Raw genomic sequence first — 13,332 nt, 5'->3', positions numbered from 1 at the left:
TATAATATATGTATATCAGTATATATTATAATGGGTAAAATATATATATATATATTTTAAAATTTGTTAAAAATTTTAAAAATATTCTTAAATTTTATTTTATTTTAATTTTGTTACGAATTTTTTTTATTTGTATCATATATATCTCCTGACGATGAATTTTTTAAAATATTTAGAACAAATTCAACAATAATTTTACAAAAATAATCTTTAACATAAATAAATAAGACATAATTATTATGCATTATTATTAAATTGATTTTTAATTTTTGAAAATTTAACTATCAAAATATTTCTAATACAAATCAAAAATTTAAAAAATAAAATTAAATTTAAAAATATTTTTATAATTTTTAACAAATTTTAAGAACAAAAAATATATTTCATCCTATTATATATCATATGATGGAATTATGATGGTTATTATTATAAATTTATGATAGTTATGGTGATTATATAACTTTGGCAATACTTACATTTTGCATTAAATAACTAATAATAAAATCTAATCAAAGCACAAAAAGAACATACTAACAATAATAGTATTTATATATTTGATATTTCCCAATAATAATTGTAGGAATCCAATTTGCAAAAGGATCTTCAATTGACATCCTCAAATTGCAATATGGCATTTTTTTTTTTTTTTGCCTCTTTAGATTTTATCTACTTTTCGTAGATTTCATCTGCTAATTGGCATAAGTACCATATGCAAAATTATAAAACCTTGAAAATACAGATAAAATATACTAATAAGGGTACTTAACCTTCTTCACTTTGGCCCAATTATTACTTTATAGATGCTATATCACTCTCATCATATTGCTAAAAAAAGCTTTATGAATTAAGGAAGATGGTCCAATATTGTAAGATACCACCCTGTGGCCATTACTTGTGGTAACTAAAAATGAAAGGCTTTGTCCATTCAAGTAAGAGTTGCTTTGCCAATTTCGCCCCCAATTTCTTCACATTGCTTGCCATCTAGTTTTTGAACTTTTGATGGCCACACCATGGACATCACCAGCACCTCCAAAATTTGTTACTAGGACTAAATTGAAGTATGAGTAGCTATTTATGGTGAACATTACAAAACAAAATCCATGAAAAGGGAAGAAAAAAATTTAGGTTAGCTTCAAGCCCCAAAAGAATATAGGTAAAAGAGTAACATGTTAAAATTTAAAATGGATTATGTAATACAAAATTACTATTGAGTATGAATGACATTTTGCACATCATATTACTAATGGATTATAATCATTTAAAAGAGAGACTGCAAATTAAAAGTGAGAGAAAATTTTAATTGACCAATTATTGGATGATTTTATTACTTTCCAAACAGAATAGTTGACTGACACATAACTCACATACTCTAATCTTAATTCTTAGATTAGAACTACCTTCTGTAAACAACAGGAACAATGCCAACTTTATACTGAGAAATTTGCTGGAAAACAGGCTGAGACATCAAAATGGTGATTTGGAGGGACACACCGCCCACCACGCGGGCAGAAGTTAGTGGAAGTTACCACAATTGAGGCAGGGGAACACCACTGTGGATCATTTGCACACTTTATTTCATAACATGCTCCACAGCTTAAACCATTGTTGAACAATGCTTTGCTCAGTAGTCAGTCCCATACCCTTGGCTGTACAAGCATAACCACACACCCCACCTTCATTTTCAGATCATATCGTACAAATTAGTGTTACTTACAAGTTAGTTATTGGGTACTTCTATTTTCTTTTATTTGTTATTTTCACTTGGTATATTTTTTAGATTATTGTATTTAAATATGAGTGATACAAATAATCCATCAAATGTTGCGAGTTATTTTTGATAAAAATACAGAGTAAAAAATCACTAACTACAAAAGTATTTAAAATGTTTAGACTATTTTAAGTTTATAACCTTGAATCTTATTAATAAATACTTACTGCACTGGTTGCTTAATTAAGTTTACTATAAAAGGAGTATAAGTGAAAAAATATATTAAATTAAACTAACTGAACAATTTATATTAACGAATATAATTTAGGATAAAAATAACCGAACACAAAGTTAATTAAAGCTAGCAAAAAAAGGGAAACCATCACAAAAATTAACGGGCATCTCAGTAAGTTTTTTTCACTTTCCCTTTCCAATGGCTTTTGCATGACTCTGTTGCTACTACCGTCCGAAAGGATAAACAGCAACAGAGTCAGGTCTGGACTTAAAAAGTTATCAACAATCAGAAGGATAAACAAAATGAACAGAATAAATATATGATTTGATCAGATCAACTTCAACAACGGTCAGACAGCTAGTCCAATATCTACAACCCAAAGAAAAAGCAATTTCCAACCATGTAGGTAATTTCAGAAATCAACTTGGAAATTAAAACAACTGACCTTATTGCTTGCCATCCATCTAATGATCATTTCCAAAAAAGTTTGTGCCTCGTCATTTTTCTTTTCTCTAGAAGCTACAGCATTAGAGAGATTGTAATTATCTTCCAATTGTAAATCAAGAGCTTCCCTATTCTGATAATCCACCTTGACAAAGCTGATTGAATATGTTCTTGACATCTGCATGATTTCCTCTAATGAAAAAAAGGCTTGAAAAATCTTCTGTCCACAATTCTATAAACCATGTATAAGTATTTTGTATGTGCACAAATTAGGACAGATATCATCGTCAACAATTTGGTTTAATAGTGTAATTGCCTTGCGAAGTTGCTGCGTGTCGCATAAAGCCTGTAACAATATATTGTAAGTTACAATATTTGGATCCAAATTCTTCAAACGCATAACTTGGAAAAGATTCTTTGCTTCATCTAATCTTTTATTCTGGCAATAACCTCTGATCAAGATATTGTAACTCCAAACATTTGGAACAAAACTTCTTTCATACATGAGTCTCTTAAATAATTTAATTGCCTCATCAAGATGCTGGTTTTTGCATAAGTAGTCTAAAAATATATTGTAAGTGTTTACATCAGGGGATGGTTGACCACAATAATGCATTTTTGTAACAATCTCCCATGCATGCGAGATTCTACCGGCTTTGCACAAGCCATCAACTAGAGAATTGTACGTTATAATGTTTGGAACTATATTCTTACTTTTCATCAAACTCAAGGCTTCATCCACTCTTTTGATCTTGACATAACCTTTAATCAAGATGTTATAACTCCAAACATCAGGCACAAAACCCCTTTCAATTACCATATCAAATAAGTTTCTTGCCTTATCAACTTCATTGTTCCTACAATATCCATCCATCAAAATTGTGTAAGTAATAATGTCTGGTTGTTGACCTCTTTCAATCATCACGTCGCACATAACTTGGGCTTGCAATAGCATCCCTTCTTTGCATAATGCATCAATTATTATGTTAAAGGTATACACATCTAGGCTAATGTTTTTAACAACAATATCATTCAGCAATAATCTAGCTTCTTTCCATTGGCCCACACGACAGAAACCATAGATTAATGAACTGTAAGTGACAATATCGGGGGAAATTCCTTGATCAGGCATTTTAGAATACAAATCCAGTGCATCATTCAACCGTCCATGCTTGCACAAACCATCAACAACAATATTGTACATTACAAGATTTAGCCTAACAAAGTGACTCTCCATTTGCCGAAGCATTTGATTAGCAAATCTTGTTTCTCCCGTCTTAAACAGACCATTGATTAAGGTTCCGTACATAACTTCATCAAACCGAAATCCTTTGGGAATAATTTTACCATGAATGTATAGTGCATCCGACATTTTACCATTAAGAGACAACCCCTTCATTAGTGTAGTCCAAGTTACAGCACTTGGCCGAAAACCCCACTTAATAAACTTGCTCATTACCGAGAAAGCAAAACCTGTTTGGCCTACATGGCAATAACAATTGATCAAGATGTTCAAAGTAACAGTAAATGGTAGGATGCCCTTTGACTCCATCTGGGTATAAAGATAAATAGCTGTGGTTTAATGTTTCATTTTTGCAATCGTTCCCAAGATTTTGGTCAATTCCACAATTGATGGCTGCGGATGCATATCAACCATGCAATTAAATAAAGCTACAACATCATGAACACTATCAAATTTGTAGGCATTTTGTGATGGTAGCGGCTGTGAATGAAGACATAGCCTTGTATGTTGGGCATATGGGCAAAAAGTAGATGATGGTAGAAGAAAGCGAATGAGTTTGGTGACTGCATACCTCGTGGCATACAACATGATACTTTATGAAATTCAATTCTACTCCATGATTATCCTTATTGCCTGAGATTGTTTTGCTACCTTAAGAATGAAGAAAGTAGTTAGTTGGGATATGTAATACAATGTTCCTATTCGTATTAAGAATATTTAGAGCAAGTAGTGGTTTATAGGAATTGAGCATCAATAAAAATTAGCAGTCACAACAAAATACCATTAAGGAAAGACACCATCAATGCCCATTCCATTAGAGAAATTCTAATGCCAAAGTTCTATAATTCCATAAAATGACACAAAATATACCATGGTTTAAAAATAAATAAATTCAAAGAGAAAAAGGATAACGAGTATTTGGATAAAATAAAACAAGAGACACAAATTTAGGTTCCAGAGAGAGAGAGAGAGAGAACAACTAATAGAACATGAAGAACGAGAACGCATACCTAGGTTTCTGAAGGAGGCCGTGTTGGTCACGATGCCGGAAGCAGAGCTTTCAGGCAGTGTGCGGAAAGAGGGAGAGAAGAGTAGATCGGCGACAAGCTCAAAGGTCGCAGCCTCGGTGGAGAGACATTACATAACAGCAGGCGCAGTGAAGAGATGGGAGTGATGATGGAGAAAGAAGAGAGCGACCACCGAGAATAGAAATACTGAATACATTCTCAGAGAATGGGGTTTGAGTTTGAAATGTGTGGTAGTGGTACGGGTTATTTTTGTTTGGGAAGTTCTATGGTATGGATCAAGGTTCTGAGAATCAGATCGGTCGTTGAACCGTTCTAGTCACTGATTCATTGATTCAATCGGTCCAATTGTGGTTTAATCAAAAAAACCATTTTAAAATAAAATAATAAATAAATTATAAATAAACATCCTAAAATATTAGTATCTGAGCTAATTAAGTCAATAAATTATCAAAACAATCACAATCTAATCTAACTATCTGAGCATAATTAAGTCACAAAATTGCACAACACAACAGCAGCATATTAGTATTACTCTCCCATCAGCTAAAAGCCTAAAGCACAAAACACAAACCACAAAACAGTTAACACAATGTGAAGCTTCTCTTGGGAACCATGTTCTGCACTTTTTTTTTGTGTCAGACACGATGCTCCCCACAACAAATACACTGATACACATGCTTGCAAGCATAGAAGACAATCCACACCAATACCAAGAGACAAAAGAAGCACCTTCTCTTCCCCATCCCTATAAAAAAGAGTTGTTGTCCATCCCCAGGACCATTTCTTCCCGCCAGCCCTCCACAAACTTGAAGCAGACAAAAAAGAGTAAAATCCTTTTCAAAAGAGTAATACCCCAAATAGGTCCCCAAGGATTTGCCCGTACGACAGATTTGTCCCCCAGAAAAATTAACTAAGTCCCCAGTCCCCAAAATTATTAAATATGTGACATATACGTCCCTGCTCCAGGTTTAGCCGGTTAACTGAACACTCTCTCTCCTACGTGGAGGTGATGAGTGTGACGTGTCAAGTTAAAGGCTTTCAGGACACTTTGGTCCCTACACACGTGGCCAAAACGACGTTGTTTAAGACCTTTTCAAAACGACGTCGTTTTGAATGGGACAGATTAGTCCCCAACCTTTATGAAATGAATGATTTAAAACGGCAGCATTGTGAATAGGTCTTCACTTTTAAAGGGGATGAACATGAAATTAGGTCTTCACTTTTTACCCCATGTGCCTCCAACTCGTGTATGTGAGAGAGAGTTTTTGGCTCTGAAGAAGATGATGGCTAGTGGAGGCAGCACGTCAGTTGCAAGATTAAGAGGCCAATAGCGCGTCCAGTAAAGAGAAGAAGACCAGATCTAGTAGAAGACGGACCAGAGAGTACTAAGGCAAAAAAGACCTTTCGAGTCACATGTGAAAAATGTGGAGAGACTGTCCACAATGCTAAGACCTGCAAGGGAGCTCCTAAGGCTGGCACTAATCCTAAAGGAAAGGTCAAAGGAAAATCCAAGGAAAAGTCAACTACAACACAAGAAGAGGTTTAGGTTTCTCAATCGGCACCCGTAACTCAGGTATACATTGTGCAGTTTCATGTGTGATACATTGTGAAGCCAATGACACTTACCTTCTCCTGCTAAATGTGATACATTGTGCAGCTTCATATGTGTGATAACATGCTTATGATTCAGGTTTTTGACATGAATTAGTTGTTGTGTTATAGAGACCAACTTGACATATAAATTTAGTAATTAGGGACCTGTTTGACTTATAGTAGCATTTTTAGATGACCTATTTGACTTATAAAATACATCGTGAAGGGTTTAATTGTCCTAATAATTTTGCTTACATATGAGGTTATCCAGCCTGAGGCACCAACAAATGATACTGTACCAGACGTACGAATGAATGTGAATGCTGCAACTGTAAGTATGCTTCATAATATGTTTCACTATTAATTCCTAAACATTACTTACAAATATCTTATTTTAGAATACTCATAATTGTTTACAATTCAATCAGGGAAGACAAACTCAGCCTCAGCAGCCTTTTAGGCGTCTAAAGCAGACAATAATTAGTCTCAAGAGACAGGAAAGTGTGAGTGTTGAGACAATTGCAGCTGCAAGTAGCGGCACAACCTCCAAAATGTTTAAATTCATTCCAATGCCTGGACTGAACCCATCTAAGAAGAAATGATGCTTTGGAAGAAATTTATTGTGAAATGGACAAGATCTTGTTTACTCTTGTCATTTTGAAAAAAATAGACCTCCACTTTTAATATTTTTTGTGCACCACTTTACATCAGTGTGTGTAGAAAGAAATAGACCTTCTTTATTTTGCTAACATTTTGATACAACTTATGTACATCCTCTATGTTGATGCTACTTTATGTTAACATTCTGATGCATGTTACTTGAATATTCTGGTTTGGATTATATAGTATTTTTGTTTTAATCCACTTTGCCAAATTACTTTGCATTTTCTGAAGGGTTTTTTTATAGACTAAATTCAAGTTAGCAATATTATCAACTTCTAATATTCATTTAACTAAAATGATCCATTCAAATACAATATTTTTCTAACAAAGATACAATGCCAATTGCTTAAATAATCACCACATAGATACAAAACAGAATCACAACTATAAGTGCACCTATTATTACACTACTAAACAACCTTAGAACACTGTCCTTCTTGAGTTTCGAATTATCTTCATTCTTCTTTATTAACATCTCCTCCAATTGTTTCACTCTCTCTTCCAAGCAATAATCCAAACTTGCACCAAATTCTTCACCCACGCATGTCTCCACAGAGGCCAATCTACGGCTCTCAACTACATCATCCACTAAATACCCAAAAATCTCATCAAACCATACAAAAAAAATCACAATATTCTTGCTTTTCCTGCAATCAGAATAACAGAACATAAATCATCATATTAGTCTTAGTCCCTAATTATCAAAACTACAACACCACAAAAATCCACCACTCTTAAGTACCTTGAAGTGAGGACAGCCAAAGAACAGCTTATTCGGACTTCTGTTGTGCGAGACCTGGATATTACGGCATATATCCTGCACTTGCACTTAGGATGTTCTCCTCTTCTAAGTCGCCCCCTGCGGACGCTAGTCGAACTGCTGTCAACACTGAAGACATCATCCATAGTTCTCCGACCGCATCTCCGACTTGCAACTGACGTGCTGCCTCCACTAGCCATCATCTTCTTCAGAGCCAAAAACTCTCTCTCACATACATGGGTTGGAGGCACAGGGGGTAAAAAGTGAAGACCTAATTTCATGTTCATCTCCCCTATTCACAACGCTGCTGTTTTAAATCGTTCATTTCATAAAGGTTGGGGACTAATCTGTCCCATTCAAAACGACGTCGTTTTGAAAAGGTCTTAAACGACGTCGTTTTGGCCACGTGTGCAGGGACCAAAGTGTCCTGAAAGCCTTTAACCTGACACGTCACACTCATCACCTCCACGTAGGAGAGAGAGTGTTCAGTTAACCGGCTAAACCTGGAGCAGGGACGTATATGTCACATATTTAATAATTTTGAGGACTGGGGACTTAGTTAATTTTTCTGGGGGACAAATCTGTCGTGCGAACAAATCCTTGGGGACCTATTTGGGGTATTACTCTTTTCAAAATTGAATTAAAGGACCTTTATGCCTCATTAACCCCACGCCCCCAGCCTTCAATTTATTTTTCTTACCTTAAAAATGTGTTCATTGCACAGTTTACTAAGTAAATTTGATAGTATGAATTATTTTTTACAGAAACAATTAACGAGTGGAGTACTAGAATGTAGAATCCATTCCAATTTCCACTATAATACAAAATTGGAAAAGAAATTTTAAAAAAGAAATACAGCTACAAAGCACTTAATTAATATTAAAGTCAGACTAATTGACAAAACACACAACCCTGAGCTGAATAATCAAATAATCACCTACAAATTTAACAAAAACACAAAGCAGCAGCAGCACAGCAGAACCACAAACAGCAGCTCTCATAAACCCAATCAAAAACACCAACAGCATAAGTGCACAACAGAGCCAGAAATCAAGAACAATCAGCAACAGAAATTAAAAAACAGCAACAAATAATCACTCTAAAAAAACAGCAGCAGCAGCATAACAACACAAAATCAATGATTTCACATTCAGAAATCAAGAACAATCAGCAACAAAAATTAAAAAAACAGCAGCAGCATAACAACATAAAATCAATGATTTCACATTCAGAGATCAAGAACAATCAGCAAAAAAAATTAAAAAAATAGCAGCAGCATAACAACATAAAATCAATGATTTCAGAAATCACTCAAATCAGACATTCAGAAGTCAGAACAGAGCATAAAAGGAAAGAGAAACTCTGTAAGCAATGCCACTAACCCTGAAAGGTTCACAGATTAACTAACAAGTAACAACAATTATTCAACAATTATAGTTTAAAAAAAAATACCTAGAACTAGATGCTAGAGCAGAGCAGAGCAGATCAGCAGCAAGAAGGGGACAGGGAACGACCGAAGGGCTGACGCGGTGGAACAGAGCTGGCGTCGGCGGGAAAGTGGTTGCGCGACGGAGGCAGGAGGCCAGGCCGGCGACGGTGGTTCGAAGCTCAAGCGTGGCTGCACGATGGAGGGAAACGAAGTTGCGACGGTGGCTACGAAGCTCCAAGTTGCGACGGCGGCGGTAGCTTGCCGGTGGCTCGACGGAAGTGAGGGAGGAGCTCAATGACGATGAGAGGAAGGGTGATGGCCTGATGGGAGTGCTGCGCGTGTTTGCCGTTTTGGAGAGTTAGGGTTGGGACGTTAGGTAATGCTTAGTAAGTTCCTCAATCCAAACGGCGGCGTTTTGAGAAATCAGAAAACCGGTCGAGTCGTGGTTCGGTTCGACCGATTGATTTCCGTCCGGTTTGACGGTTTAATGGCAATTTCTTAAATTTTCAGTTTTGGCATATGTCCAAACCTTTTTTATCGGTTTGCGGTTCGATTCAAACCGATTTTTAGAACTTTGGTATAGATAGAGTTAGACATCTAGAGGTATGGATCTGACGTGGATGGGATGCAGTTACAACGCGTGCATGGGAGCCCTGTATTCGTGAAGCAGGTGAGCTGATAGACAAGCTGACAACAGTAGTTGGGAAGCAGGCTTCGTGTTGCATTCCAAGGAGTGTTAATAACTTAACAAAATTAGCCCAGCGTGTAACGTTGGGCTGTGGCGTGTGGAACACCACTCAATCAACAAGGTCCTATGAGGTGAAATATGGCGTGTTACACACCCAAAGTGTGGCATTAAACATCCATATATATTGCCAAATACAAGCCTTCATTTAAGTGTCAAAGGCGTGTAAGCCTTCAACGCCTGTTCTTCCTGGTGTTTGGAACGCCTACTCTTCACTAGGTCGTGCGTACGCATGAGGTATGCGTATGCACGACCATGTCAAAATTCTTCAATCGCGCATACGCATGCAGTATGCGTACGCATGATCCCTCATTTTTCCAACTTTTGCGCGTATGCATGCAGCATGCAGCATGCGTACGCATGAATCCACATTTTTTCAGGTGTTGCGCATACGCCATATCGAAGGCGTTTCCATTCTACATGCCCACTCTCCCTGGCGTGTGAAACGCCATGCATGCACACATTCAGGGGGTCTTCTTTTCATGGCTGTGACCAAGGTTGCGAGAACCGGACCGGTCAATAAACCGGTGAGGTTACTGGTTCAATAGTTCATTGGTTCGACCGGAGTTCAGCCGGTTTAATTAAATATTAAATAAAATTATTAAAAAACCTAAAAATAATTTTAAATATAAATGGTACAGAACTAATTTTGGAAATTTTGTAAGAATGACTTACTAAGAAAATGTTGAGCCAACATTATTCAGATTTTGGAGGACTGAAATTACAAAACTAAAATATGATACATTGAGCTTTAGGTAATATAATTAAGGAAAGCACTCCCGAAAATGGTTGCTCCACAATTCAAACACTTCATTCACACGGTAAGCAAAGTGTGTAGATAAGATGCACATTACAATAGAAGGATAAGTTGGTAAGAGGAATTTCATTTCAAAACAAATCCAAAATATGTCTACCCCAAAGACTTCAAGAGATATCTCATTATATCATAAACGAAAGTGGGTAAAGTATTCAATAAGATTGGGTTGGGGAACCTCATTGATAAGGTTCTAAAAAAATTGCTTACAGGCCATCAGTCAAAAGTCTCTTATTTTGCAAAGTCCCGACTGCTCTTGATTTGAGGCTATCCGAAATTATTGTTCTTTAGTTTTGAACTTTTTGAAGATTTGAGTGATAGTTCCTTTAGTTATACACCACCAGGGTCCAAGGTCATTAGAATTAGTTAACCTCTAAAGAATTTATATATTAAAAAAGGAAGCAATTGACTCAATAGTCTGAATATTACTTGAGAGTAAGGAAATGAAAGTAAAAAACCTTCATGGAGGAGTGTCGATAAATAAATAGGGTGTGTGAACAATCTTATCCACCATTAATCAAGAGAAGGTCCACAATTTGCAAAATAAGAGACTTTTGACCTGGGACTTATAAGCAATTTTTTTGAGCTATTCAATTCTATGCTATAACAGTAATCGCTAAACCAATAAGCAAAACCTTAAGAAATTAGAACAGCTAACTTGAAAACATAGAAAATCACTTACTTCATCTGGTGGAAGACGAAACAGCTGCCAATACTTCTTCACTCTTCAACGCGTCCATAGTCTGTAACCAAAAGGATAAAGGCATGAGTTACAAAGATTGAACACAGAAATGTTGAACTTCAAAACTACCAAAAATTTACACGATTTCCATAGCTAACTAAGCCAGCTTAGATCCTAAGATCAAATTTCACAGAACTCGAAATTCTCAACACATCCGGAAAAACACATGAAAGAGAATACAGCATATTCATTTCTACAAAATTAAATGAATAAACGAAATTCCTATAAAGTAATGCGCTACAGACTACACTACACACAGAAACGATTGAACCGAGTCGAAGAATCATAAATGCAGCAAGCGCGCAGCACCGACGAGATTAAAAGAGCGAGGAGGTAGGTACCTGATTTTCAGCGTCAGCGAATAGGTTCGGCGATGAATTGGAAGAATCGCTACGATCAATGACCTTGGCGGAGGGGGCGGACGATAAAAGCGACACCTCGGCGGCTGGGGGCTGACGGTAGCGGCGGCTGAGTGCTCTGATAGGGTTAGTTGGGTTAAATTAGGGATTCCGGTGAATGTGAGAGTGAGATAGAAGAGAGAGGGGTAGGGACGTGGGGTGTGTGATTTTATTTTTTTTTTCATTTTTTTTAAGATACAAAACGACGCCGTTTAGGGTTAGATTTTTAAACCAAAAACCCACTTAAAAAACCGGACGGTTCTGCCGGTTCACCGGTTAACCGCTGGTTTGACCGGTTTTTTACCGGTTTTTTACCAAACAATTTCTGATCTTACTCGGACCGGTTAATCCAGTTGAACTGACCAGTCCGGTTCGGTTTTCAGAACCATGGCTGTGACACGCCCATTTCTTGCTCAAATTGCCTTGGATCTGATCCTTTGGAAAGCTGGCCCAGCGTGCAACGCCGTGTCTTGGCGTGTTGCACACCAGGTTCTTCATTGGGTGTTTTGAAACACCAATTTCTCGACGTGTCAAACGCCACAAAACAAGTCATCTTGGGAGTGGGTTTGAGGGCGTTTAAAAATGCCAAGTATGTGGCGTGCAAAACGCCACTAACCATGCACTTTTCTTCTCCTTAGAATGTTGGCCTGGCGTGCAACGCCTCATGTGGCATGTAAAACGACAGTTTCTCTGTTTATGATCCATGGGCGTGTTGCACGGCCCCTATCTAGCGTGTAAAACGCCAGTCCTCTGCCTCCTATCGGATGCTTTTTTGGTTGTTTTCTTCTGCTTGTACTTTGCTCCTCTTTTGTCATTATTTTTTCCTGCATTGAATCAAGAAATCAAAGCACTCAAAGTACTAATAGAATATCATATAATAAAGCACATAGTTATTGTTCAGGGGGTTACCTGAAACCGGATGATGATTGGGCTTATTTGTGAGGCCCAAGCATTTAAGGAAGGTGGTCTCCGGCTTGTCCTACGTCAGGGAGCCGCCGTTCGAGTTGTGTGTTCGGAAGGATGGGGAGTAGTACCTGCAAGACACTCTGATGCCTAAGTCAACAAGAGGTTAAGCAGGTTTAAGGGCCCGTTTGGAAAACTTTAGAAGTAACTTTTTTTTTACTTTTGACTTATGAAAAGTAGTAGTATTAATGTCTTGTGCAATTTTCAAAACCAAATTGCAACTTTCTAAGAAGCTATTTAGGAGCTTATAGAGAAGTTAAAAAAATGACTTCTCTCATAATACTTCTACTTTTCATCACATTTCTATAAAATAAGCATTTTTAGAGTTAAAAATCCAAATACAAAATAACTTATTTATAAGTTACTTTTAACAGAGTCATTTATTGTTTAAGTTATTTTATCAAAAGAAGCTTAATTAAGTTGGTTACCCAAACTGGACCTAAGTGTATTGGAACTTAAGTATACCTAAGGAGTGTTAGTGTATTTATAGGTGATGTGCCAATAACCACCGCTGAAATAGTTTCACTTCTGATAGTGAATAACCGTTCCTTTATCTTAGAGTTGTTG

The 13,332-nt window shown here is 36.7% G+C and overlaps 2 protein-coding genes across 10 annotated transcripts; both read right to left on the bottom strand.

Annotated features, from left to right (window-relative positions):
• Positions 1 to 524: 524 nt before the first annotated feature.
• On the bottom strand, positions 525 to 11,934 carry LOC130944600 (pentatricopeptide repeat-containing protein At3g22470, mitochondrial-like). 9 transcript variants are annotated; one of them, XR_009072078.1, is made up of 6 exons: positions 11,746 to 11,934; positions 11,345 to 11,405; positions 4,202 to 4,281; positions 2,389 to 2,565; positions 1,398 to 1,673; positions 525 to 1,068 (listed from the first exon to the last, which is right to left on the bottom strand). XR_009072078.1 is itself a non-coding variant. In XM_057872988.1 (4 exons), the coding sequence occupies exons 3-4, from the start codon at positions 4,209 to 4,211 to the stop codon at positions 2,620 to 2,622; spliced, it is 1,260 nt and encodes a 419-aa protein (XP_057728971.1). In that variant the 5' UTR covers positions 4,212 to 4,281; positions 11,345 to 11,405; positions 11,746 to 11,934; the 3' UTR covers positions 2,579 to 2,619. The 9 variants fall into 9 exon arrangements, 1 of the variants encoding a protein (XP_057728971.1); XR_009072079.1 differs by having other exon boundaries at positions 1,398 to 1,646; XR_009072080.1 differs by lacking the exon at positions 4,202 to 4,281.
• Positions 7,174 to 11,243, bottom strand: LOC130944601 (uncharacterized). Its single transcript, XM_057872989.1, has 2 exons — positions 7,657 to 11,243; positions 7,174 to 7,561 (listed from the first exon to the last, which is right to left on the bottom strand). The coding sequence occupies exons 1-2, from the start codon at positions 7,959 to 7,961 to the stop codon at positions 7,261 to 7,263; spliced, it is 606 nt and encodes a 201-aa protein (XP_057728972.1). The 5' UTR covers positions 7,962 to 11,243; the 3' UTR covers positions 7,174 to 7,260.
• Positions 11,935 to 13,332: the final 1,398 nt, after the last annotated feature.

The sequence above is a fragment of the Arachis stenosperma genome, chromosome 8, assembly GCF_014773155.1.
Source record: "Arachis stenosperma cultivar V10309 chromosome 8, arast.V10309.gnm1.PFL2, whole genome shotgun sequence".
Taxonomy (NCBI): domain Eukaryota; kingdom Viridiplantae; phylum Streptophyta; class Magnoliopsida; order Fabales; family Fabaceae; genus Arachis; species Arachis stenosperma.
This window is presented reverse-complemented; position numbering and strand designations above follow the sequence as displayed.